The 26,356-nt window shown below is 43.8% G+C and overlaps 1 protein-coding gene across 4 annotated transcripts in view; it reads right to left on the reverse strand.

The window, feature by feature from the left end:
* stim1b (stromal interaction molecule 1b) overlaps window positions 1-26,356 on the reverse strand; it is a 103,985-nt gene that overhangs the window by 49,884 nt on the left and 27,745 nt on the right. For all 4 annotated transcript variants that reach the window (XM_029701785.1, XM_029701784.1, XM_029701782.1 and 1 more), the window contains 5 exons: window positions 16,973-17,103; window positions 15,531-15,645; window positions 14,953-15,064; window positions 5,982-6,097; window positions 1,464-1,641 (listed from right to left, as the gene is read on the reverse strand). In XM_029701785.1, the coding sequence (XP_029557645.1) occupies window positions 1,464-1,641; window positions 5,982-6,097; window positions 14,953-15,064; window positions 15,531-15,645; window positions 16,973-17,095 (644 nt within the window). In that variant the 5' untranslated portion in view covers window positions 17,096-17,103. The remainder of the gene's footprint in view (window positions 1-1,463; window positions 1,642-5,981; window positions 6,098-14,952; window positions 15,065-15,530; window positions 15,646-16,972; window positions 17,104-26,356) is intronic.

Consider the following 26,356-nt stretch of genomic DNA (forward strand, 5'->3'; position numbering starts at 1 on the left):
GCGTTCATCCACCTCTGGCCTGCTCGCCTCCATTCCTCTGCGGAAGCACAGTTCCCGCTCAGCCCAGTCAACACTGTTCGCTGCTCTGGCACCCCAATGGTGGAACAAGCTCCCTCACGACGCCAGGACAGCGGAGTCAATCACCACCTTCCGGAGACACCTGAAACTCCACCTCTTTAAGGAATACCTGGGATAGGATTAAGTAATCCTTCTACCCCTCCCCCCAAAAAATATATAGATGTACTATTGTAAATTGGTTGTTCCACTGGATATCATAAGGTGAATGCACGAATTTGTAAGTCGCTCTGGATAAGAGCGTCTGCTAAATGACGTAAATGTAATGTAAAATGTAATACTGTATTTATTTATTTATCTTGCTCCTTTGCGCCCCAGTATCTCTACTTGCACATTCATCTTCTGCACATCTATCACTCCAGTGTTTAATTGCTATATTGTAATTATTTCACCACTATGGCCTATTTATTGCCTTACCTCCCTTATCCTACCTCATTTACACACACTGTATATAGACTTTTTCTATTGTATTATTGGCTGTATGTTTGTTTATTCCATGTGTAACTGTGTTGTTTGTGTCGCACTGCTTTGCTTTATCTTGGCCAGGTCGCAGTTGTAAATGAGAACTTGTTCTCAACTAGCCTACCTGGTTAAAGGTAAAAAAAACAAATACAAATAAACATTTCTTACCAGGATTATCTCACCTGCCATTATTTGAAGGACCATTTCATGCCCAAAAAATGATTTAATGTAGCCAAGAAACAGGCAAGTAATGTGGACTCAACTTTTGTTACAGTGAAAAGGATTTGAATTGTGGCTTCCAATCTGGTGCGCTGAGCCGAATCAAGGGCTATCCAAACTTTGGGGAGTAACCTCAGGCTTAATGCCACAGTGTCCTCGTTTGGACAACATACAAGCTACAGTATCTATTTTGCACACACACCTTCCCACACATGAAACTTAAATAAGCAAACATTGGCAATACAATAATCTAACCCCCCCACACACTGTCTTGTACAACTATCCTTGTGGGGACACAATTCAGTCCAATTTAAAATCCTATTTTCACTGTACCCTAACCTGAAAACCTTAACCCTAAACCTAACCGTAGCTCCTAACCCTAATTCTAACACTAATTCTAACCTTAACCCTAAACTTAGAAGTATCATTTGACCTTGTGGGGACTAACAAAAAATGTCCCCAGATGGTCAAATTTTTGTTTACTATTCTTATAGGGACTTTTGGTCCCCAAAAGTATAGTTAAACACATCCACCCACACACACTTTTTGCTGACCCTGTACAATACCCATACACTCAAGTCAAATACATGTGTTTATGTCTCTGTGAGAATGTGTGAGGATGTGTGTCTGTGTGTGAGGATGTGTGTGTCTCTGTGTATGTGAGAATCTGCTCTCTGCAGTCCCTCCAGGTGTGTAATGTGACTGACTTCTCTTGCAGGTCGTGCAGGCTCTGCTCTGCTCTCTGTAGGCCCTCCAGGTCCCTCATCATCTTGCCCAGGTGGTCTTTGGAGCTACGGTTCTGGATGTAAGCAAACCAGCAGCCACCCAGCGCCATCACTATGGAGACCACCAACATTAGGTCCTTCAGGTAGCTGTGTCTGCTCACTGGCAGAGGGAGAGAGAGAGAAGGGGTGGGGGGTGAGTGGGAGAGGGACAGAAAGAGAAATTATTTTGTTCATTTGAAGTTGATTTGACGTGTGTTGAGAACCCAAATTGTATTCTGATCTGAAGAGGACTAGCCAGAAGAGGCCTGGCCACCCCTCTGAGCCTGGTTCCTCACTAGGCTTCTGCCTCCTAGGGAGTTTTTTGCTTCTGCCTATGCATTTCTTGCTCTTCTGGGTTTTAGGTATCTGTAAAGCACTTTGAAAACTGCTGATGTAAAAAGCGCTTTATAAAATACATTTGATTAATTGATCTGATGCCTTTGCTTGTGAAGGAAGTTTCATTTCTTTTGACATTGAGGGGAATGTTGATACAATGGGTGTATGGAGAGTGATAAAGATGTGATCATGAGACAAGTTATGGTTACACTGTAGGCTACACTGAGTAACTTCTGTGGAACAAAACGTGTGCATAAAGAGGTGTGTCTGACTGAACAAATTAGTTACCTGGAAATGTTGCCTAATGTTTGTTTAAGGTTGGCAGAGCAATGCATGAAAGCAGCTGACTAAAGGTCTTCACAGGTCCAAAAAGTTGGACTTGGACCCAAATGGACCAGAGGACAACCAGACCCAAATCAGGTGCAAAACATGTCAGTCAGGGCTGTAATTAGCACTGAGGACACCTAGGTGAGCTTCACCTGGAATGCTTTTCCAACCGTCTTGAAGGAGTTCCTACATATGCTGAGCACTTGTTGGCTGCTTTTCCTTTACTCTGTGGTCCAACTCATCCCAAACCATCTCAATTGGGTTGAGGCCGGGTGATTGTGGAGGCCAGGTCATCTGATGCAGCACTCATCACTCTCCTTCTTGGTCAAATAGTCCTTACACAGTTAGGTGGTGTTGGGTCACTGTCCTGTTGAAAACAAATGATAGTCTCACTAAGCCCAAACCAGATGGGATGGCGTATTGCTGCAGAATGCTGTGGTAGCCATGCTGGTTAACTGTGCCTTGAATTCTAATCAACGACAGTGTCACCAGCAAAGCACCACCACACCTCCTCCATGCTTCATGGTGGGAATCCCACATGCAGAGATCATCCGTTCACCTACTCTGCCTCACACAAAGGCATGGTGGTTGGATCCAAAAATTTAAATTTTGGGCTCATCAGACCAAAGGACAGATTTCCCCCGGTCTAACATCCAATGCTCATGTTTCTTGGCCCAAGCAAGTCTAGTGGTTTCTTTGCAGCAATTTGACCATGAAGGCCTGATTCACGCAGTCTCCTCTGAACAGTTGATGTTGAGATGTATCTGTTACTTGAACTCTGTGAACCATTTATTTGGGCTGCGATTTCTGAGGCTGGTGACTAATGAGCTTATCCTCTGCAGCAGCGGCAACTCTGGGTCTTCCTTTCCTGTGGCAGTCCTCATGAGAGCCAGTTTCATCATAGCGCTTGATGGTTTTTGCAACTGCACTTGAAGAAACTTTCAAAGTTCTCGAAATTTTCCAGATTGACTGACCTTCATGTTTTAAAGTTATGATGGACTGTTGTTTCTTTTTGCTTATTTGAGCTGTTCTTGCCATAATATGGACTTGGTCTTTAACCAAAAAGGGCCATCTTCTGTATACAACCCCTACCTTGTCACAATACAACTGATTGGCTCAAATTAACTTAAGGCACACCTGTTAATTGAAATGCATTCCAGGCGACTACCTCATGAAGCTGGATGAGAGAATGCCAAGCGTGTGCAAAGCTGTCATCAAGGCAAAGGGTGGCTACTTTGAAAAATATATTTAGATTTGTTTAACACTTTTTTGGTTACTTCATGATTCCATAGTTTTGATGTCTTCGTATATATTATTTTAAAATGTAGAAAATAGTACAAATAAAAAACCCTGGAATGAGTAGGTGTGTGTTTTTTAACCTGTTTGGGATAGGGGGCAGTATTTTCACGGCCGGATAAAAAATGTACCCAATTTAATCTGGTTACTACTCCTGCCTAGAAACTAGAATATGCATATAATTAGTAGATTTGGATAGAAAACACTCTAAAGTTTCTAAATCTGTTTGAATGGTGTCTGTGAGTATAACAGAACTCATATGGCAGGCCAAAACCTGAGAAGATTCCATACAGGAAGTGCCCTGTCTGACAATTTGTTGTCCTTCTGTTGCATCTCTATCGAAAATACTGCATCTGTGCTGTAACGTGACATTTTCTAAGGCTTCCATTGGCTCTCAGAAGGCACCAGAAAGTGGAATGGGGTGTCTGCAGTCTCTGGGTGAAGAACAGCAGGAGAATTTGTGAGTGGTCAGCTTGGGAACAGTGACACTGAAGATGCGCATCCACGAGACTACTCAATTTTTTTCTTTCAGCCTTTGAATGAATACAACGTCGCCCGGGTTGGAATATTATCACAATTTTACGAGAAAAATAGTATAAAAATTGATTTTAAACAGCGTTTGACATGCCTCTAAGTACGGTGATGGAATATTTTGAATCTTTTTGTCACGAAATGCGCTCGTGCGTCACACTTCGGATAGTGACCTGAACGCACAAACAAAACGGAGCTATTTGAATATAACTATGGATTATTTGGAACCAAAACAACATTTGTTGTTGAAGTAGAAGTCCTGGGAGTGCATTCTGAGGAAGAACAGCAAAGGTAATCACATTTTTTAATCGTAATTCTGAGTTTGGTGAGGGCCAAACTTGGTGTGTGTCAAATTAGCTAGCCATGATGGCCGGGCTATGTACTCAGAATATTGCAAAATGTGCTTTCGCCGAAAAGCTATTTTAAAATCTGACACCGCGATTGCATAAAGGAGTTCTGTATCTATAATTCTTAAAATAATTGTTATGTTTTTTGTGAACGTTTATCATGAGTAATTTAGTAAATTCACCGGAAGTTTGCAGTGGGTATGCTAGTTCTGAACATCACATGCTAATGTGAAAAGCTGGTTTTTGATATAAATATGAACTTGATTGAACAAAACATGCATGTATTGTATAACATAATGTCCTAGGAGTGTCATCTGATGAAGATCATCTCAAAGGTTAGTGCTGCATTTAGCTGTGGTTTTGGTTTTTGTGACATATATGCTTGCTTTGAAAATGGCTGTGTGATTATTTTTGGCAGGGTACTCTCCTGACATAATCTAATGTTTTGCTTTCGCTGTAAAACCTTTTTGAAATCGGACAATGTGGTTAGATTAACGAGAGTCTTGTCTTTAAAATGGTGTAAAATAGTCATATGTTTGAGAAATTGAAGTTATAGCATTTTTGAGGTATTTGTATTTCGCGCCACGCTCTACCATTGGATATTGGTGAGGCGTTCCGCTAGCTGAACATCTGTGCCTAAAAGGTTAAAGAAGGGTTTTAAGCCTTAAGACATGCATGTGTGCCATTCAGAGGGTGGGGGGGGGGTTTGCAACTCAACATTAGGAAGGTGTTCCTAATGTTTGGTAAACTTAGTGTAAATTATCTCTGCCCTGTTGGAAAATGTGTAGAATTGCAGCAAATTTGCTTTTAAACTGCTTAATTTTCTCTATGCCCCATGACAAAATGTGTAGAATTGCAGGAAATGAACTCTAAAACTTAAAAATGTCTCTCTGCTGACAAGAGGGGGTAGAGTTGCAAAGAAAAAGACATATCTCAGACTGGCCAATAAAAGTAAAAGATTAAGTTGGGCAAAAGAACAGACACTGGACAGAGGAACTCGGCCTAGACGGCCAGCATCCCGGAGTAGCCTCTTCACTGTTGACGTTGAGACTGGTGTTTTGCGGGTACTATTTAATGAAGCTGCCAGTTGAGGACTTGTGAGGCGTCTGTTTCTCAAACTAGACACCAATGTACTTGTTCTCTTGCTCAGTTGTGCACCGGGGCCTCTCACTCTTCTTTCTATTCTGGTTAGAGCCAGTTTGCACTGTTCTGTAAAGGGAGTAGTACACAGCGTTGTACGAGATCTTCAGTTTCTTGTAATGATCATGCTGTTTAAGCAACTTCTTCACATGCCACACCTGTCAGTTGGATGGATTATCTTGGCAAATGAGAAATACTCACTAAAAGGGATGTAAACAAATGCGTGCAGCAAATTTGAGAGAAATAAGCTTTTTGTGTGCATGGAAAATGTATGGGATCTTATATTTCAGCTCATGAAACATGGGACCAACACTTTACATTTGCGTTTCAATTATTGTTCAGCATATGTATATTTCTATGTGTATTTCAGGGATTTCAGGCTATTCCAAACACAGTAAATAGACAGCATACAGCAGAGAGCATACAAGGTCAGACAGAAATTCACATATCAACCCCACATGCACACACACACTTAGACACTCACTGAGTGGTGGTCCGAACAGCACGGTGTCCATTGCTTTCAGCTGTAGTTTCTGGGCGTGACTCCGGTCAATAATCTTCAGAATGGACAGAGTGAGAGTGGTGTTCTTTACTGCCAACCTGAGGGAGGAGAGGAGAAAGGGAGTGAGAAGAGAAGAGAAGTGTGTGTGTCTGGTATAATGTGTACATGTATGTGTGTGGGTGGTTCTTGAATTGTGGTGGCATTTAGGATTTTTTCATTCAAACGTAATTGGCTACAGCTTCCCATTCTAAATCAACTAATAAAATGACTTTAAATGTTTTGTTTTACCTTTATAACTTTGTGCCACCAGTAGGGGGTAACACCAATGAGAAGTTGTAGGTTATTGATGATTTTTTAAATGCCTTGTAACGATGTGCGCTGAGAGTCGGGAAGAAAGTTCAGGGAGTGAGTGACTTAATAAAATAAAACCTCGAACAACGCCCAGACATGAAACAGAAACAATGACGCCTGGGGAAGGATCCAAAGGGAGTGATATATATATAGGGCAGGTAATCAAGGAAGTGATGGAGTCCAGGTGTCTGATGCGCAGGTGCGCGTAACGATGGTGACAGGTGTGCATCATAACGAGCAGCCTGGTGACTTTGAGGCCGGAGAGGGGAACAGGAGCAGACCGGTCACCTCTGCAGAGGTGCAGGAAACCCGTCAACCCGGCTGAGACGGAGGAGCATGGCGACCTAGAGCGCCGGAGAGAGAGCATAACTGACGGTACCCCCTCCCCGGCACGTTCGGCTCCAGCCGCAGGACGCCAACCCAAGGGACGATCCCGGGGATCAGGAGCAGACCGGTTACCCCCGCTGATGCGCGGGAACCTGTTGCTGGCTGGGACGCGGGAACCTGACAGACTGGCTGAGGCAGGGGAGCCTGGCGATCCAGTGGACGCAGGGGAGCCTGGCGATCAAGCGAAGGTATGAAAGCCTGATGAGCCGACTGAGGCAGGGGAGCCTGGCAATCCGGCTGAGGCATGAGAGCCTGTAGCGGCTCCCGGACCCATTGTCATTCCCACCTAACCAAAAATAATAAATAAAAAATTATTTAAAAAAAAAAACACTCCCTGATGCTTGAGGGTGGCATTCTGGAACGATGTGCGCTGAGAGTCGGGAAGCAAGTTTAGGGAGTGAGTGATTTAATAAAATAAACAGAACATAATACAAAACAAGAACCTCGAACAACACACAGACATGAAACAAGCAAAACCAAAGGGAGTGACATATATAGGGCAGGTAATCAAAGAAGTGATGGAGTCCAGGTGTTTGAGGATGCGCAGGTGCGCGTAATGATGGTGACAGGTGTGTGCCATAACGAGCAGCCTGGTGACCTAGAGACCGGAGAGATCCAGGACCTCTATACCAGGGGGTGTCAAAAGGAAGGCCCCAAAAAATTGTCCAAGACTCCAGCCACCCTAGTCATAGACTGTTCTCTCTGCTACCGCACGGCAAGCGGTACCGGAGAGCCAAGTCTAGGTCCAAGAGGCTTCTAAACAGCTTCTACCCCCAAGACATAAGACTCCTGAACAGCTAATCAAATGGCTACACAGACTATTTGCATTGCCCCTCCCCCCTATTCTACGCTGCTGCTACTCTCTGTTATTATCTATGCATAGTACTTTAATAACTCCAACTACATGTACATATTACCTCAATTACCTCGACACCGGTGCCCCCGCACATTGACTCTGTACCGGTACCCCCTGTATATAGCCCCGCTATTGTTATTTACTGCTGCTCTTTAATTATTTGTTATTCTTCTCTCTTACTGTTTTTTAGTTATTTTCTTAAAACGGCATTGTTGGTTAAGGGCTTGTAAGTAAGCATTTCACTGTAAGGTCTACACCTGTTGTATTCGGCGCATGGGACAAATACAATTTGATTATCTAATATATTAGTTAATAAAAAAAATGATGTTTTCATCTTTTGAGCTTCTAGTCATGAAATCATTGCAGCCTACTCAATCACTTTTTATATCTACTGTTTACAGGCCTCCTTGGCCATATACAGCGTTCCTCACTGAGTTCCCTGAATTCCTATCAGACCTTGCAGTCATGGCAGATAATATTCTAATTTTTGGTGACTTTAATATTCACATGGAAAAGTCCACAGACCCACTCCAAAAGGCTTTCGGAGCCATCATCGACTCAGTGGGTTTTGTCCAAGATGTCTCCGGACCTACTCACTGCCACAGTCATACTCTGGACCTAGTTTTGTCCCGTGGAATAAAATGTTGTGGATCATAATGTTTTTCCTAATAATCCTGGACAATCGGACCACCATTTTATTACGTTTGCAATCGCAACAAATAATCTGCTCAGACCCCAACCAAGGATCATCAAAAGTCGTGCTATAAATTCTCGGACAACCCAAAGATTCCTAGATACCCTTCCAAACTCCCTCCGCCTACCCAAGGACATCAGAGTACAAAAATCAGTTAACCACCTAACTGAGGAACTCAATTTAACCTTGCGCAATACCCTAGATGCAGTCGCACCCCTAAAAACAAAAACATTTGTCATAAGAAACTACCTCCCTGGTATACAGAAAATACCCGAGCTCTGAAGCAAGCTTCCAGATAATTGGATCGGAAATGACGCCACACCAAACTGGAAGTCTTCCGACTAGCTTGGAAAGTACGTGCAGTATCAAAGAGCCCTCACTGCTGCTCGATCATCCTATTTTTCCAACTTAATTGAGGAAAATAAGAACAATACAAAATGTATTTTTAATACTGTCGCAAAGTTAACAAAAAGCAGCATTCCCCAAGAGAGGATGGCTTCAGCAGTGATAAATTCATGAACTTCCTTAAGGAAAAGATCATGATCATAAGAAAGCAAATTACGGACTCCTCTTTAAATCTGCGTATTCCTCCAAAGCTCAGTTGTCCTGAGTCTACACAACGCTGCCAGGACCTAGGATCAAGGGAGACACTCGTGTTTTAGAACTATATCGCTTGACACAATGACGGCTCTCTATCCACCGGATGTGTACCAAACTCACTAAAAGTGGCAGTAATAAAGCCTCTCTTGAAAAAGCCAAACCTTGACCCAGAAAATATAAAAAACTAAATCGGCCTATATCGAATCTCCCATTCCTCTCCAAAAATGTTGAAAAAGCTATTGCGCAGCAACTCACTGCCTTCCTGAAAACGAACAATGTATACGAAACGCTTCAGTCTGGGTTTAGACCTCATCATAGCACTGAGACTGCACTTGTGAAGGTGGTAAATTACCTTTTAATGGCATCAGACCGAGGCTCTGCATCTGTCCTCGTGCTCCTAGACCTTAGTGCTGCTTTTGATAACGTCGATCACCACATTCTTTTGGAGAGATTGGAAACCCAAATTGGTCTATACGGACAAGGTCTGGCCTGGTTTAGATCTTAGCTGTCGGAAAGATATCAGTTTGTCTCTGTGGTTGGTTTGTCCTCTGACAAATCAACTGTACATTTCGGTGTTCCTCAAGGTTCCGTTTTAGGACCACTATTGTTTTCACTATATACACTGCTCAAAAAAATAAAGGGAACACATAAACAACACATCCTAGATCTGAATGAAAGAAATAATCTTATTAAATACTTTTTTCTTTACATAGTTGAATGTGCTGACAACAAAATCACACAAAAATAATCAATGGAAATCCAATTTATCAACCCATGGAGGTCTGGATTTGGAGTCACACTCAAAATTAAAGTGGAAAACCACACTACAGGCTGATCCAACTTTGATGTAATGTCCTTAAAACAAGTCAAAATGAGGCTCAGTAGTGTGTGGCCTCCACGTGCCTGTATGACCTCCCTACAACGCCTGGGCATGCTCCTGATGAGGTGGCGGATGGTCTCCTGAGGGATCTCCTCCCAGACCTGGACTAAAGCATCCGCCAACTCCTGGACAGTCTGTGGTGCAACGTGGCGTTGGTGGATGGAGCGAGACATGATGTCCCAGATGTGCTCAATTGGATTCAGGTCTGGGGAACGGGCGGGCCAGTCCATAGCATCAATGCCTTCCTCTTGCAGGAACTGCTGACACACTCCAGCCACATGAGGTCTAGCATTGTCTTGCATTAGGAGGAACCCAGGGCCAACCGCACCAGCATATGGTCTCACAAGGGGTCTGAGGATCTCATCTCGGTACGTAATGGCAGTCAGGCTACCTCTGGCGAGCACATGGAGGGCTGTGCGGCCCCCCAAAGAAATGCCACCCCACACCATGACTGACCCACCGCCAAACCGGTCATGCTGGAAGATGTTGCAGGCAGCAGAAGGTTCTCCACGGCGTCTCCAGACTCTGGCACGTGCTCAGTGTGAACCTGCTTTCATCTGTGAAGAGCACAGGGCGCCAGTGGCGAATTTGCCAATCTTGGTGTTCTCTGGTAAATGCCAAACGTCCTGCACGGTGTTGGGCTGTAAGCACAACCCCCACCTGTGGACGTCGGGCCCTCATACCACCCTCATGGAGTCTGTTTCTGACCGTTTGAGCAGACACATGCACATTTGTGGCCTGCTGGAGGTCATTTTGCACGGCTCTGGCAGTGCTCCTCCTGCTCTTCCTTGCACAAAGGCGGAGGTAGCGGTCCTGCTGCTGGGTTGTTGCCCTCCTACAGCCTCCTCCACGTCTCCTGATGTACTGGCCTGTCTCCTGGTAGCGCCTCCATGCTCTGGACACTACGCTGACAGACACAGCAAACCTTCTTGCCACAGTTCGCATTGATGTGCCATCCTGGATGAGCTGCACTACCTGAGCCACTTGTGTGGGTTGTAGACTCTGTCTCATGCTACCACTAGAGTGAAAGCACCGCCAGCATTCAAAAGTGACCAAAACATCAGCCAGGAAGCATAGGAACTGATAAGTGGTCTGTGGTCTCCACCTGCAGAACCACTCCTTTATTGGAGGTGTCTTGCTTATTGCCTATAATTTCCACCTGTTGTTTATTCCATTTGCACAACAGCATGTGCAATTTATTGTCAATCAGTGTTGCTTCCTAAGTGTACAGTTTGATTTCACAGAAGTGTGATTGACTTGGAGTTACATTGTGTTGTTTAAGTGTTCCCTTTATTTTTTTGAGCAGTATATTTTACCTCTTGGTGATGTCATTCAGAAACATAAATGTTAAGTTTCACTACTATGCGGATGACACACAGCTGTACATTTCGATGAAACATGGTGAAGCCCCAAAATTGCCCTCGCTGGAAGCCTGTGTTTCAGACATAAGGAAGTGAATTGCTGCAAATGTTCTAATTTTAAACTCGGACAAAACAGAGATGCTTGTTCTAGGTCCCAAGAAACAAAGAGATCTTCTGTTGAATCTGACAATTAATCTTGATGGTTGTACAGTCGTCTCAAATAAAACTGTGAAGGACCTCGGCGTTACTCTGGACCCTGATCTCTCTTTTGACGAACATGTCAAGACTGTTTCAAGGACAGCTTTTTTCATCTACGTAACATTGCAAAAATCACAAACTTTCTATCCAAAGATGATGCAGAAAAATTCATCCATGCTTTTGTCACTTCTAGGTTAGACTACTGCAATGCTCTACTTTCCAGCTACCGGATAAAGCACTAAATATACTTCAGTTAGTGCTAAACACGGCTGCAGAATCTTGACTAGAACCCAAAAATGTGATCATATTACTCCAGTGCTAGCCTCTCTACACCGGCTTCCTGTTGAGGCTAGGGCTGATTTCAAGGTTCTACTGCTAACCTACAAAGCATTAAATGGGCTTGCTCTTACCTATCTTTCCGATTTGGTCCTGCCGTACATACCTACACGTACACTACGGTTACAAGACGCAGGCCTCCTAACTAACCCTAGAATTTCTAAGCAAACAGCTGGAGGCAGGGCTTTCTCCTATAGAGCTCAATTTTTATGGAATGGTCTGCCTACCTATGTGAGAGACGCAGACTCGGTCTTAACCTTTAAGTCTTTATTGAAGACTTCTCTTCAGTAGGTCCTATGATTGAGTGTAGTCTGGCCCAGGAGTGTGAAGGTGAACGGAAAGGCACTGGAGCAACGAACCGCCCTTGCTGTCTCTGCCTGGCCGGTTCCCCGCTCTCCACTGAGATTCTCTGCCTCTAACCCTATTACAGGGGCTGAGACACTGGCTTACTGGTGCTCTTCCATGCCGTCCCTAGGAGGGGTGCGTCACTTGAGTGGGTTGAGTCACTGATGTGATCTTCCTGTCTGGGTTGGCGCCCCCCCTTGGGTTGTGCCATGGCGGAGATTATTATGGGCTATACTCGGCCTTGTCTCAGGATGGTAAGTTGGTGTTTGAAGATATCCCTCTAGTGGTGTGGGGGCTGTGCTTTGGCAAAGTGGGTGGGGTTATATCCTGCCTGTTTGGCCCTGTCCGGGGGTATCGTCGGATGGGGCCACAGTGTCTCCCGACCTCTCCTGTCTCAGCCTCCAGTATTTATGCTGCAATAGATTATTTGTCGGGGGCAAGGGTCAGTCTGTTATATCTGGAGTATTTCTCCTGTCTTATCCGGTGTCCTGTGTGAATTTAAGTATGCTCTCTCTAATTCTCTCGCTCTCTTTCTTTATTTCTTTCTTTCTCGGAGGACCTGAGCCCTAGGACCATGCCTCAGGACTACCTGGCCTGATGACTCCTTGCTGGCCCCAGTCCACCTTGTCGTGCTGCTGCTCCAGTTTCAACTGTTCTGCCTGTGGCTATGGAACCCTGACCTGTTCACCGGACGTGCCACCTGTCTCAGACCTGCTGTTTAACTCTCTAGAGACAGCAGGAGTGTTACAGATACTCTCAATGATCGGCTATGAAAAGCCAACTGACATTTACTCCTGAGGTGCTGACCTGTTGCACCTTTGACAACCACTGTGATTATTATAATTTGACCCTGCTGGTCATTTATGAACATTTGAACATCTTGGCCATATTCTGTTATAATCTCCACCCGGCACAGCCAGAAGAGGACTGGCCACCCCTCATAGCCTGGTTCCTCTCTAGGTTTCTTCCTAGGTTCTGGCCTTTCTAGGGAGTTTTTGCTAGCCACTGTGCTTCTACACCTGCATTGCTTGCTGTTTGGGGTTTTAGGCTGGGTTTCTGTACAGCACTTTGAGATATCAGCTGATGTAAGAAGAGCCTTATAAATACATTTTATTTGAATCACCGACAACGATGAGACAGCCTATAGGGAGGAGGTCAGAGACCTGGAAGTGTGGTGTCAGGATAACAACCTCTCCCTCAATATGAACAAGACAAAGGAGATGATTGTGGACAACAGGAAAAGGATGGCCGAGCACGTCCCCATTCTCTTTGACGGGGCTGCAGTGAAGCAAGTTGAGAGCTTCAAGTTCCTTGGTGTCCACATCACCAACAAACTATCATGGTCCATGCACACCAAGACAGTCGTGAAGAGGGCACGACAAAACCTATTCCCCCTCAGGAGACTGAAAAGATCCTCAGATCCTCAAAAAGTTCTACAACTGCACCGTTGAGAGCATCCTGGCTGGTTGCATCACTGCCTGGTATGGCAACTGGTCGGCCTCCAACCGCAAGGCACTACAGAGGGTAGTGTTTACGGCCCAGGACATCACTGGGGCCAAGCTTCCTGCCATCCAGGACCTCTATACTAGCCCTAGTCATAAACTGTTCATTCTGCTACCGCTCGGCAAACAGTACCGAGAGCTCCAAGTCTAGGTCCAAGAAGTTTATACACAGCTTCTACCCCCAAGCCATAAGTCTACTGAACATCTAATCAAATGGCTACCCAGACTACTTGTATTGCCTACTTGCATTGCTCTTTAATTATTTGTTACTTTTATAAAAGAAATGTGGGGGTATTTTTCGTAAAACGGCATTGTTGGTTAAGGGCTTTTAAGTAAGCATTTCACTGTAAGGTCTACACCTGTTGTATCCGGCGCATGTGACAAATCCAATTTGATTTGATATGGCCGTACATGGTTCTGATTTCTGGGTGTGTGCGTGCGCGTTCTTGCAAGTAGAAAAACATGTTGACTCACCCTACTTGAAGAGAAACGCCAATGCCATCCTCCTCTCTTTCATGTTGACGAAACGGTCTATCATTGTCATACAGTATACGCTTTTATTTTTTGTTGTCCTTGGTCTAACTGGCTAAAATGCTTGCTCGCTAGTCTAACTGCCATTCAGGGGCAACGTTAGCTAGTTGACATTAGCGTTCTACATCGAGCTACATATTGAACTTCCATCCTCTCAGGCCAGGGGCACAACAATGTATGAATTAATGGTTGGATTCGAATCGCCGTTATAATCATTTGCCAGTACGGAGAATTAAGTAAAACCACAAGTCCAAATCCCTATCTCCATCCATGGCTAATTTAGGAAAGGACCAATTTTAGCTAGCTGGCTAGGCACCTGAAGATAACAACATTACGAGATGCAAGAATTAAAGTGTTTCTGTCAATGATGTATGCTCTCAATGGGACTTGATAGGAGTGACACCAAATCCAAGCTGGCTTCCCTTTACACTTTCTTTTGGTGCACCAGGACCATTCACAGTCGAGCTCGCTCAGTTTAGCTCAACGCTATTTTATACTTTTTTTGTCAAGGGAGGCCAGATGCTCGCTGGCTTCCCTTGCCTTCAATGCTACAGGCGGCAACAATGTCATACTTGTTTGGACCAGACTGAATCAGATAGATGGCCTACACATAGAGAGACAGGGGGGCGCTGTTTCGCTCGCTCTGAATGTTTTCTCCTGTGAGATACATTCAGCCTCTTACGAATTGAAGGAAAATGATGAAACACAGAGAGACGAAAGATTAATTAATTTACGTTTTTTTATTGGTAAACTTTTGGGGGGAGCCTGGCTTCCCTTGGCATCCATGAATACAAGTCAGTGTGTGTAACAACTATTTGTAATTGAAAAGTGTTTTTCATGGTTGCAAAGGGACGCAAGGCCCCCGCAATTCAAGAACGACCCGTGTGTCTATATGAGGCGTGTGTGTGTTACCTGGGTAAGGCCCTTCCGTCCAGATTGTGCTTCTTGAAGATGTCCACATACGGAGGGAGCTCCACATAGTGTATGAGCCAGTCCTCCACCTCCTCCACTGTCCAGTTGTACACTACACACACACACACACACACACACACACACACACACACACACACACACACACACACACAGAAAGATTAATTGAGTAAGAGCACTGGCTGATCTCTGGCTTTCTCCCAAATGGCACCCTGTTCCCTATATAGTGCCCTACTTTTGAACAGAGCCCCATGGGCCCTGGTCAAAAGTAGTGCATTAAATAGAGAATAGAGTGCCATTTGGGACGCAACCTTGTATATACTCTCTGTATCTATCATGCTAATCTGCTCTAACACAAACAGCTGCACTGCACACTCACTGACTAACACAAAACAGCCTATTGGAGGACTGGCTGTCCCAATGGACAAACCAGAAACACCTGGATTTATGACAGTGTGAATGATCTCAGGCTTATCCTCCCTCCTCCACAATTCCATCTTAGTCCCTTCACCCCTCGCTCCCTCCCAGATACCCCCCTCCCTCCTTCATTCCCTCCATACCGTCCGAGGCCCTCCATACGTTCCACATGTCCTCTACACTGATGAGCAGGTCTGCTCCATGGAAACTGTTGTGTTTCCCTTTGGGGTCATGGTACTTCAGATCCTCCCTCAGGAACTAACAGAGAGTGAAAATGTTTTAATTACATACCATAAATACATATTGCTACTGTATGAGGCACAGCGGTACAATAAATGGGTATACTACTATACTACACTATAGTAGTAAACTGTAACAGTAATAAATATTATGAGGCTGGTGTTGCGCGTGCTGGGCTAAGCTATGTGTTTTGCCTCACATTGTGAACAACTGTTCATATCCTCAGCCACACAAACAGACACACAGAAACACACACACACACACACACGAGAAACACACAGACACACACAAACACACAGGATTACGACAGCTGTTCTGAGCGCTGCCAGAGGGTTTGGAGGGACACACAAGGACAGGGAGGTCAGGGTCGGGATGGGGGGGGGGCAGGGGTGAGGTGGTGGGGGTGGTGGTTAGTTTGGGAGGGGGGGATCGCTAGTTACATATCGTGATATTATTTTGGCCGATATTATATCGATACTTTGATTCCAACTGTCAATTAAATTAAAAAATGTAATCCTATAGCTTCTTCTCCATCTTCTTTTTAAATAGTGAGCCAACCTGTTTTGAGCACTTTTATTTCCCTGACTGATCAAAACTCACTTCTCATGCTTTCTCTTGTCTTTCTGCAGCAGAAACTGAGTGTACAAAACATTAAGAACACCTTCCTAATATTGAGTTTCACCCCCTTTTGCCCTCAGAACAGCCTCAATTTGTCATGACATGGACCACAAGGTGTCGAAAGCATTCCACAGGGATGCTGGCCTCATATTGAAACAAATTGTTGTTCCCATTGTTGTGTCAAGTTGGCTGGATGTCCTTTGGGTGGTGGACCATTTTTGATACACACAGGAAACTGTTGAGTGTGAAAAACCCAGAAGTGTTGCAGTTCTTGACACAAACTGGTGCGCCTGGCACCTACTACCATGCCATGATTCACCTGGTCAGTCTCTGTCATGGAAAGAGCATGTGTTTTTAATGTTTTGTACACACAGCGTATAGTGAGCAATATGTTTGGAACATCAAATTGCAATAAAATCGCAGTATCAAATCACAATACATATAGAATCATGACAATCACAATACATATAGAATCATGAGAATCACAATACATATAGAATCATGACAATCACAATACATATCATATTGGCACCTACGTATTGTGGATATATCATATCGTGAGGCCCCTGGCAATTCCCTGCCCTAGTGCTGGTTTACATCTCATATGGTGTCCAGGAAACTGACACCTCCAGATAAAACAGCCTTGAGCTTCAATGTGGCCCTGACCATTAGAGAGAGTACAGTGTGTGTGTGTGTGTGTGCATTGTTATGTGTGCATGTATCTCACCCCGTCTGTCTCGCTCATGTCCACGGTTCCATCTGCATCATCATCCATCAGTTTGTGGATGCTACGGATCGCCTCGAAACTCAGCAACGCATTCTCATCCTGGCACAGAATCACATCTATCATACACAGTTCTATGGAGAGAGGGAGAGAGTGGGGGCAGAGAGAGAGAGAGAGAGAGAGAGAGCGAGAGAGAGAGAGAGCGAGAGAGAGAGAGAGAGAGAGAGAAGGGGCAGAGAGAGAGAGAGAGAAAGTGAGAGAGGGAGGGAGAGAGGGGAGGGGGGGAGAAAGAATGAGAGAGAGAAAGAGTGAGAAAGTTAGAGAGGCAAACAGTATCTGTTTACACTAGGCAAATTTCAACCTATCCATCAACACAGCCAACAAAGTGGCCTTCATGGGAACTGACAGAGGGAGGAAATTACTACGCATTTAGAAGTGTGTGTGTGTGTGTGTGTGTGTGTGCGTGCGTGAATGTGTGTGCACACAATGCATGCGTGCGTGTAGTATTGGCCAAGTGAATGTGCAGGGCTACGGGGTTAGACCTCATGATCTAACTATAAAATAAACTGGTCTTAATAGACTAGGAACCACACACAGTCCCCATTGGGAAAATGAGTACAATGATGTGATACTTACAGTATACAGTGCATTCAGAAAGTACTCAGACCTCTGACTTTTTCCACATTTTGTTACGTTACAGCCTTATTCTAAAATTGATTCAATCGTTTTTTCCCCTAATCAAACTACACACAATACCCCATAATGACAAAGCAAAAACAGCGAAGCACCTTTGGCAGCGATTACAACCTCAAGTCTTCTTGGGTATGACTCTACAAGCTTGGCACACCTGTATTTTACACCTGTAGTTTCTCGCATTCTTCTCTGCAGATCCTCTCAAGCTCTGTCAGGTTGGATGGGGAGTGTCACTGCACAGCTATTTTCAGGTCTCTCCAAAGATTTTAGATCGGGTTCAAGTCTGGGCTCTGGCTGGGCCACTCAAGGACATTTAGAGACTTGTCCCAAAGCCACTCCTGCGCGTCTTGGCTGTATGCTTTGGGTCGTTGTTCTGTTGGAAGGTGAACTTATGCCCCAGTCTGAGGTCCTGAGCGCTCTGGAGCAGGCTTTCATCAAGGATCTCTTTGTACTTTGCTCCATTCATCTTTCCCTCGATCCTGACTAGTCTCCCAGTCCCTGCCGCTGAAAAACATCCCTACAGCATGATGCTGCCACCACCGTGCTTCACCGTAGGGATGGTGCCAAGTTTCCTCCAGGTGATGGTTAGAATTCAGTCCAAAGAGTTCAATCTTGGTATCATCAGACCAGAGAATCTTGTTTCTCATGGTCTGAGAGTCTTTATGTGCCTTTTGGCAAACCCCAAGCGGGCTGTCATGCACCTTTTACTGAGGAGTGGCTTCTGTCTGGCCACTCTACCATAAAGGCTTGATTGTTGGAGTGCCGCAGAGATGGTTATCCTTCTGGAAGGTTCTCCCATTTCCACAGAGGAACTCTAGAGCTCTGTCAGAGTGACCATTGGGTTATTGGTCACCTCCCTGACCAAGGCCCTTCTACCCTGATTGCTAAGTGTGGCGGGGCGGCCAGCTTAGGAAGAGTCATTAAGAATGATGGAGGCCACTGTGTTCTTGGGGACCTTCCCCAGATCTGTGCCTCGACACAATCCTGTCTCAGAGCTCTACGGACAATTCCTTCGACCTCATGCCTTGGCTTTTGCTCTGACATGCACTGTCAACTGTGGAACCTTATATAGACTGGTGTGTGCCTTTTCAAATCATGTCCAATCAATCAATTTAGCACAGGTGGACTCCAATCAAGTTGTAAAAACATCTCAGGAATCATGGAAACAGGATACACCTGAGCTCAATTTTGAGTCTAATAGCAAAGGGTCTGAATACTTATGTAAAAATAATTTGTTTTTATTTTTTAGACATTTTCTAAAATATCTAAACTTTTTTTGTTTAGTCATTGTCACGTCCTGGCCAGTATAAGGATTCATTGTTATTGTAGTTTGGTCAGGACGTGGCAGAGGGTATTTGGTTTATGTGGTTCGGGGTGGTGTTTTTTCTAAGAGGGCATTTGATTGAGGTATTCTGGGGTTTTTGGGCACTGTTCCTTGTTTATGTATTTCTATGTTGATCTAGTTAGTTGTATGTCTATGTTTGGTTAATTGGGTTGGACTTCCAATTGAAGGCAGCTGTGTGGTGTTGCCTTTGATTGGAAGTCCTATATTAGTTGGGTGTGTTTGTCTGTGTAATTGTGGGAGATTGTTTCTTGTTTAGCGTGAGTGAGCCTAACAGGACTGTCTGTAAAGCGTGAGTTTATTTTGTTATTTTTGTATGTTCGTTTTGAGTTTATTAAACGTTCAAAATGAACTATCTCAACTCTGCTGCATATTGGTCCTCATTTTCCGACGATGATTTCGCCATATCGTCTGACGACGAAGAAATCCCTGACAGTCATTATGGAGCACTGTGTGTAGATTGCTGAGGATTTAAAAAAATAAATACATTTTTACAATAAGGCTGTAACGTAACAAAATGTGGAAAAAGTCAAGAGATCTGAATACTTTCCGAATGCACTGTATGTTATGTGATCCAATGTGATGCTATGCGACACTATTCTATGCTAATTGATGCTACAGAATATTATCTAACCCTCCGTTGGTGAACATATGACAACCACTTTCAACTGTCTGCCTTGGGACCAAAACGTTGTGGGTTCAATGTCACTTACAGACAGGCCTGCTTTCATTGTACACAGCACGCAAGTCATTGTACGCAGCTGTGAGTCTGACAACAATTATAAGCATGTTATTATTTTATTTTACTGAAATGTACACTGATTGCAGAAAACATTGAGGACACCTGCTCTTTCCATGACAGATTGACCAGGTGAATCCAGGTGAAAGCTATGATCCCCCTATTGATGTCAGTTATTAAATCCACTTCAATCAGTGTTGATGAAGGGGAAGAGACAGGTAAAAGAAGGATTTTTAAGCCTTGAGACAATTGAGACATTGATTGTGCATATGTGCCAATCAGAGGGTACATGGGCAAGACAAAATATTTAAGTAACTTTGAACAGGGTATGGTAGTAGGTGCCAGGCGCACCGGTTTGTGTCAAGAACTGCAACACTGGTGAGTTTTTCACGCTCAATAGTTTCCCGTGTGTATCAAGAATGGTCCACCACCCAAAGGATATCCAGCCAACTTGATACAACTGTGGGAAGCATTGGAGTCAACATGGGCCAGCATCCCTGTGTAACGCTTTCGACACCTTGCAGAGTCCATGCCCCAACGAATTTAGGCTGTTGTGAGGGCAAAAGGGGGGGGGGGGAGTGCAACTCAATAGTAGGAAGGTGTCCTTAATGTTTTGTACACTCAGTGTATGTTGTGGGACAGCAGGTAGCCTAGTGCGTTAGAGCGTTGGGCCAGTAACCGAAAGGTTGCTGGATCGAATCCCCGAGCTGACAAGGTACAAATCTGTAGTTCTGCCCCTGAACAAGACAGTTAACCCACTGTTCCCCAGGCGCCGAAGATGTGGATGTCGATTAAGGCAGCCCCCTGCACCTCTCTGATTCAGAGGGGTTGGCTTAAATGCGGAAAACACATTTCAGTTGAAGACATTTAGTTGTACAACTGACCAGGTATCACCCTTTCCGTGTGTGTGAGCGTGATAGATGTTGCTAACTGTGGGATTCTTTAACCTGCTTGGCTCATTGGACAGGTCAAAGTCCATGTTTGAAGTTGTTGAGTGGTATGGGGGTATGGCAGTACACTGTAGTTGTAGGCCTATTTGTTCCAAAGTAGAGACACCCACAGTAGCTACTGTAACTGAAAACTGGCAGTGTCTGCTGTGGCAGTTGGGAAGGGGCAAGTTACTGGAATGTCTTGTATTGTATTTATAATCTATTGGCTTTTTAAGAGAATTGACCTGAGTGTATTCTTGTATTTAAACAAAATAAAAAAGTACATTCTTAGTAGATTTAATCTGTCAATGTTCATCTCAAAGTGCACCAGATTGATGCACTTAGCTGTAGAAATTACATTTTCTTTCTTCTGGTGGAGACCCCTGGACCCGCCTACTAGGGTTCCCCATTGGGCTTTGGGCTAAGCCACAAATGTCCTCAAATCCTAGAAACATCTCTGCACACTCACACAGCCAAAACCATTCTAGCTATATAGCCTAGGTTATTTCCATGTAAAAGGACCCATGAGCACCAACATGTGAAGTTCATAGGAGCATGTCAAATTGGGTGTCAAATGACATTTTTGAGAAATGAAGGCATATGGAATTTTTTCAATCATTTTCCATCCCAAAAATGTTGAATAAGTAAAGGCTTTGATATCTTGTTAAACAAATGGAAAAGGGGTCTTATGAAACATCTACCAGAAAAAGTCAACAGGAATTAGACATGCTTTAAAACACAATAATGCTGAAGTAAAGACCCTGCCAACTAACACCAACACTTTTACTTAGTTTTGGAGAAATTATTCTGCCTTCTGTAAGTTTAAGAAACCTTGCCTTATGCCTTGAAATTATGTTACCAAAAACCCACATATCTTGAAGACAATGAAAGTTCACAGAAGTAACAAGTAAAAGCAGACCTATTAATTACTTCCAGATTATTTTGATGAATTATTAAGTGATAAATAAAATTAACAGAATTCCTGAAAGAATCTGTAACGGAATTTCTGCAATTGAATTGGCTACAATGGGAAATCATAGAAGTCACAAACCACAGTTGGGTCACCTGCTACGACTTTCTGTCATCTGGTGGTCAAAGCAAGAGTTTGAAATGTCTGGACATCACCTCCCTCCCTCTCCCTCCCTCTCTTCTCTCTCTCTGCAATTAATGCCACCGGTCCCTGCTCTTACTGACACCTACCTATGAGCCCCCTCTCTTTCCATTTACTGTAAGCAGCATACCCACTGAGCACTGACCGACACCGGACGTCCATTGATGTATAAAAGTTGTTTAAATTTGGTCAGTCCGCCCTGGCCTCGATTTCAATGTCCCTATACTTCGGACCAGCCTTGATTTCAATGTTCACAGACGTCTGGACCAACCTTCATTTGGCCTAAACATAGACTTCCATTATTGGTTCAGATTTGGTCCGGTCCAAATCTGAACCAATCATAGACATCTAAGTTTCACAAGTTTGTACAGCACAGTAGAGTACAGTACATTACAGTAGAGCACAGAGTACAGCACAGTACAGTAAAGCAAAGTAGAGTTCAGTACATTGCAGTACAGTAGAGTACAGTACATTACAGTAGAGCACAGAGTACAGCACAGTAAAGCAACGTAGAGTACAGTACATTACAGTAGAGCACAGAGTACAGACCAGTACAGTAAAGCAAAGTAGAGTTAGTACATTACAGTAGAGCACAGAGTACAGACCAGTACAGTAGAGCACAGTAGAGTACAGTACATTACAGTAGAGCAGAGTACAGCACAGTACAGTAAAGCAAAGTAGAGTATAGTTCAGTACAGTACAGCACAGTAGAGTACAGTACATTACAGTAGAGCACAGAGTACAGCACAGTACAGAAAGCAAAGTAGAGTTCAGTACATTTCAGTACAGTAGAGCACAGTAGAGTAAAGTACATTACAGTAGAGCACAGAGTACAGCACAGTACAGTAGAGCACAGTAGAGTACAGTACATTACAGTAGAGCACAGAGTACAGCACAGTACAGTAAAGCAAAGTAGAGTTCAGTACATTACGGTGCAGTACAGCACAGTAGAGTACAGTACATTACAGTAGAGCACAGCACAGTACAGTAAAGCAAAGTAGAGTTCAGTACAGTACAGTACAGTACAGTACAGCACAGTACAGTACATTACAGTAGAGCACAGAGTACAGCACAGTACAGTAAAGCAAAGTAGAGTATAGTTTAGTACATTACAGTAGAGTAGAGCACAGTACAGTAAAGCAAAGTATAGTACAGTACATTACAGTAGAGCACAGAGTACAGCACAGTACAGTAAAGCAAAGTAGAGTATAGTTCAGTACATTACAGTACAGTAGAGCACAGTAGAGTACAGTATAGTAAAAACAAGTAGAGTATAATTCAGTAGAGTAGAATAGAGTCGGGTAAAGTTAAGTACAGTACACTTTAGAGCACACTAGGGTTGACTATACAGAACTCTACTGTTCTGAACTCTACTCCACTATATTCTACTGTTCTGAACTCTACTCCACTATAGTCTACTGTTCTGTACTCTACTCTACTGAGCTCTACTGTGCTGTACAAACTTGTGAAACATCGATGTCTATGATTGGTTCAGATTTGGTCTGGTCCGGACCAACCAAATTTGGATGAATAATACCCAAATATGCAATATGGATTTCCCCCTACTGCAATCCATGAAACACACACGTGACACCGTACACTAGATACAGTGAGGGAGCAGAGAAAGGAGGTGGAAGAAAGAGGAGTAGCATTCCTTCTGGAATGAAAAGAGAAAACAAGTGGATGTTAGCGAGAGGCCACTGTACATTCCTTTCCAAATGAAGAGAGAGAGAGAGAGAGAGAGCATGAGAGGAAAGGGAGAAGGACAGAGATCAGTTAAATGATTTTCCTAAATTAATTGTGCCTTCCCAGAATTACACACACACTGTTCTCCTGTTGTGTGTGTGTGTAAAGAGATCTGAGGAGTCTGACAGAGAACTGGAGCCATGAGGATTTATACAGCGTTCTGTATAGACAGGTCATATCTCTCTCTCCCTCCCTCCAATTCAGTGGGCTTTATTGGCATGGGAAACACATGTTAAGATTGCCAAAGCAAGTGAAGTAGATAATATACAAAAGTGAAATAAACAATAAAAATGAACAGTAAACAATACACTCACAGAAGTTCCAAAATAATAAAGGCATTACAAATGTCATATTATGTACAGTTGAAGTCGGAAGTTTACATACACCTTAGCCAAATACATTTAAACTCAGTTTTTCACAATTCCTGACATTTAATCCAAGTAAAAATCTGCTGTCTTAGGTCAGTTAGGATCACCACTTTATTTTAAGAATGTGAAATGTCATAATAAAAGCAGAGATAATTATTTCTTTCAGCTCTTATTTCTTTCATCGCATTCCCAGTGGGTCAGAAGTTTACATACACTCAATTAGTATTTGGTAGCATTGCCTTTAAATTGTTTAACTTGGGTCAAACCTTTTGGGTAGCCTTCCACAAGCTTCCCACAATAAGTTGGGAGAATTGTGGCCCATTCCTCCTGACAGAGCTGGTGTAACTGAGACAGGTTTGTAGGCCTCCTTGCTCACACACGCTTTTTCATTTCTGCCCACATATTTTCAATAGGATTGAGGTCAGGGCTTTGTGATGGCCACTCCAATACTTTGACTTTGTTGTCCTTATGCCATTTTGCCACAACTTTGGAAGTATGCTTGGGGCCATTGTCCATTTGGAAGACCCATTTGCGAGCAAGCTTCTTTTTTTTTTTACCTTTATTTAACCAGGTAGGCAAGTTGAGAACAAGTTCTCATTTACAATTGTGACCTGGCAAAGATAAAGCAAAGCAGTTCGACACATACAACAACACAAAGTTACACATGGAGTAAAACAAACATACAGTCAATAATACAGTAGAATAATAAGTCTATATACAATGTGAGAAAATGAGGTGAGATAAGGGAGGAAAAAGGCAAAAAAGGCCACGGTGGCAAAGTAAATACAATATAGCAAGTAAAACACTGGAATGGTATATTTGTAGTGGAAGAAAGTGCAAAGTAGAAATAGAAATAATGGGGTGCAAAGGAGCAAAATAAATAAATAAATAAATACAGTAGGGGAAGAGGTAGTTGTTTGGGATAAATTATAGATGGGCTATGTACAGGTGCAGTGATCTGTGAGTTGCTCTGACAGTTGGTACTTAAAGCTAGTGAGGGAGATAAGTGTTTCCAGTTTCAGAGATTTTTGTAGTTCATTCCAGTCATTGGCAGCAGAGAACTGGAAGGAGAGACGGCTAAAGGAGGAATTGGCTTTGGGGGTGACCAGAGAGATATACCTGCTGGAGCGCGTGCTACAGGTGGGTGCTGCTATGGTGACCAGTGAGCTGAGATAAGGGGGGACTTTACCTAGCAGGGTCTTGTAGATGACCTGGAGCCAGTGGGTTTGGCGACGAGTATGAAGCGAGGGCCAGCCAACGAGAGCGTACAGGTCGCAGTGGTGGGTAGTATATGGGGCTTTGGTAACAAAACGGATGGCACTGTGATAGACTGCATCCAGTTTATTGAGTAGGGTATTGGAGGCTATTTTGTAAATGACATAACCAAAGTCGAGGATTGGTAGGATAGTCAGTTTTACGAGGGTACGTTTGGCAGCATGAGTGAAGGATGCTTTGTTGCGAAATAGGAAGCCCATTCTAGATTTAAATTTGGATTGGAGACGTTTGATGTGAGTCTGGAAGGAGAGCTTACAGTCCAACCAGACACCTAGGTATTTGTAGTTGTCGACATATTCTAAGAAAGAACCGTCCAGTAGTAGTGATGCTGGACGGGCGGGCAGGTACGGGCAGTGATCGGTTGAAGAGCATGCATTTAGTTTTACTAGTATTTAAGAGCAGTTGGAGGCCACAGAAGGAGAGATGTATGGCATTGAAGCTTGTCTGGAGTGTTGTTAACACAGTGTCCAAAGAAGGGCCAGAAGATTACAGAATGGTGTCGTCTGCGTAGAGGTGGATCAGAGACTCACCAGCAGCAAGAGCGACATCATTGATGTATACAGAGAAAAGAGTTGGCCCAAGAATTGAACCCTGTGGCACCCCCATAGAGACTACCAGAGGCCCGGACAACAGGCCATCTAATTTGACACATTGAACTCTATCAGAGAAGTAGTTGGTGAACCAGGCGAGGCAATCATTTGAGGCCATTGGTCTATTGAGTCTGCTGATGAGGATGTGGTGATTGACAGAGTCGAAAGCCTTGGCCAGGTCAATGAAGGTCAATTAACTTCCTGACTGATGTCTTGAGATGTTGCTTCAATATATCCACATACTTTTCCTACCTCATGATGCCATCTATTTTGTGAAGTGCACCAGTCCCTCCTGCAGCAAAGCACCACCACAACATGATGCTGCCACCCCCGTGCTTCACAGTTGGGATGGTGTTCTTCGGCTTGCAAGCCTCCCCCTTTTTCCTCCAAACACAATGATGGTCATTATGGCCAAACAGTTCTATTTTTGTTTCATCAGACCAGAAGACATTTCTCCAAAAAGTACGATCTTTGTCCTCATGTGCAGTTGCAAACCGTAGTCTGGATTTTTTATGGCGGTTTTGGAGCAGTGGCTTCTTCCTTGCTGAGCGGCCTTTCAGGCCTTTCAGGTTCTGTCGACATAGGACTCGTTTT

The sequence above is a fragment of the Salmo trutta genome, chromosome 19, assembly GCF_901001165.1.
Source record: "Salmo trutta chromosome 19, fSalTru1.1, whole genome shotgun sequence".
In the NCBI taxonomy this organism is placed as follows: Eukaryota; Metazoa; Chordata; class Actinopteri; order Salmoniformes; family Salmonidae; genus Salmo; species Salmo trutta.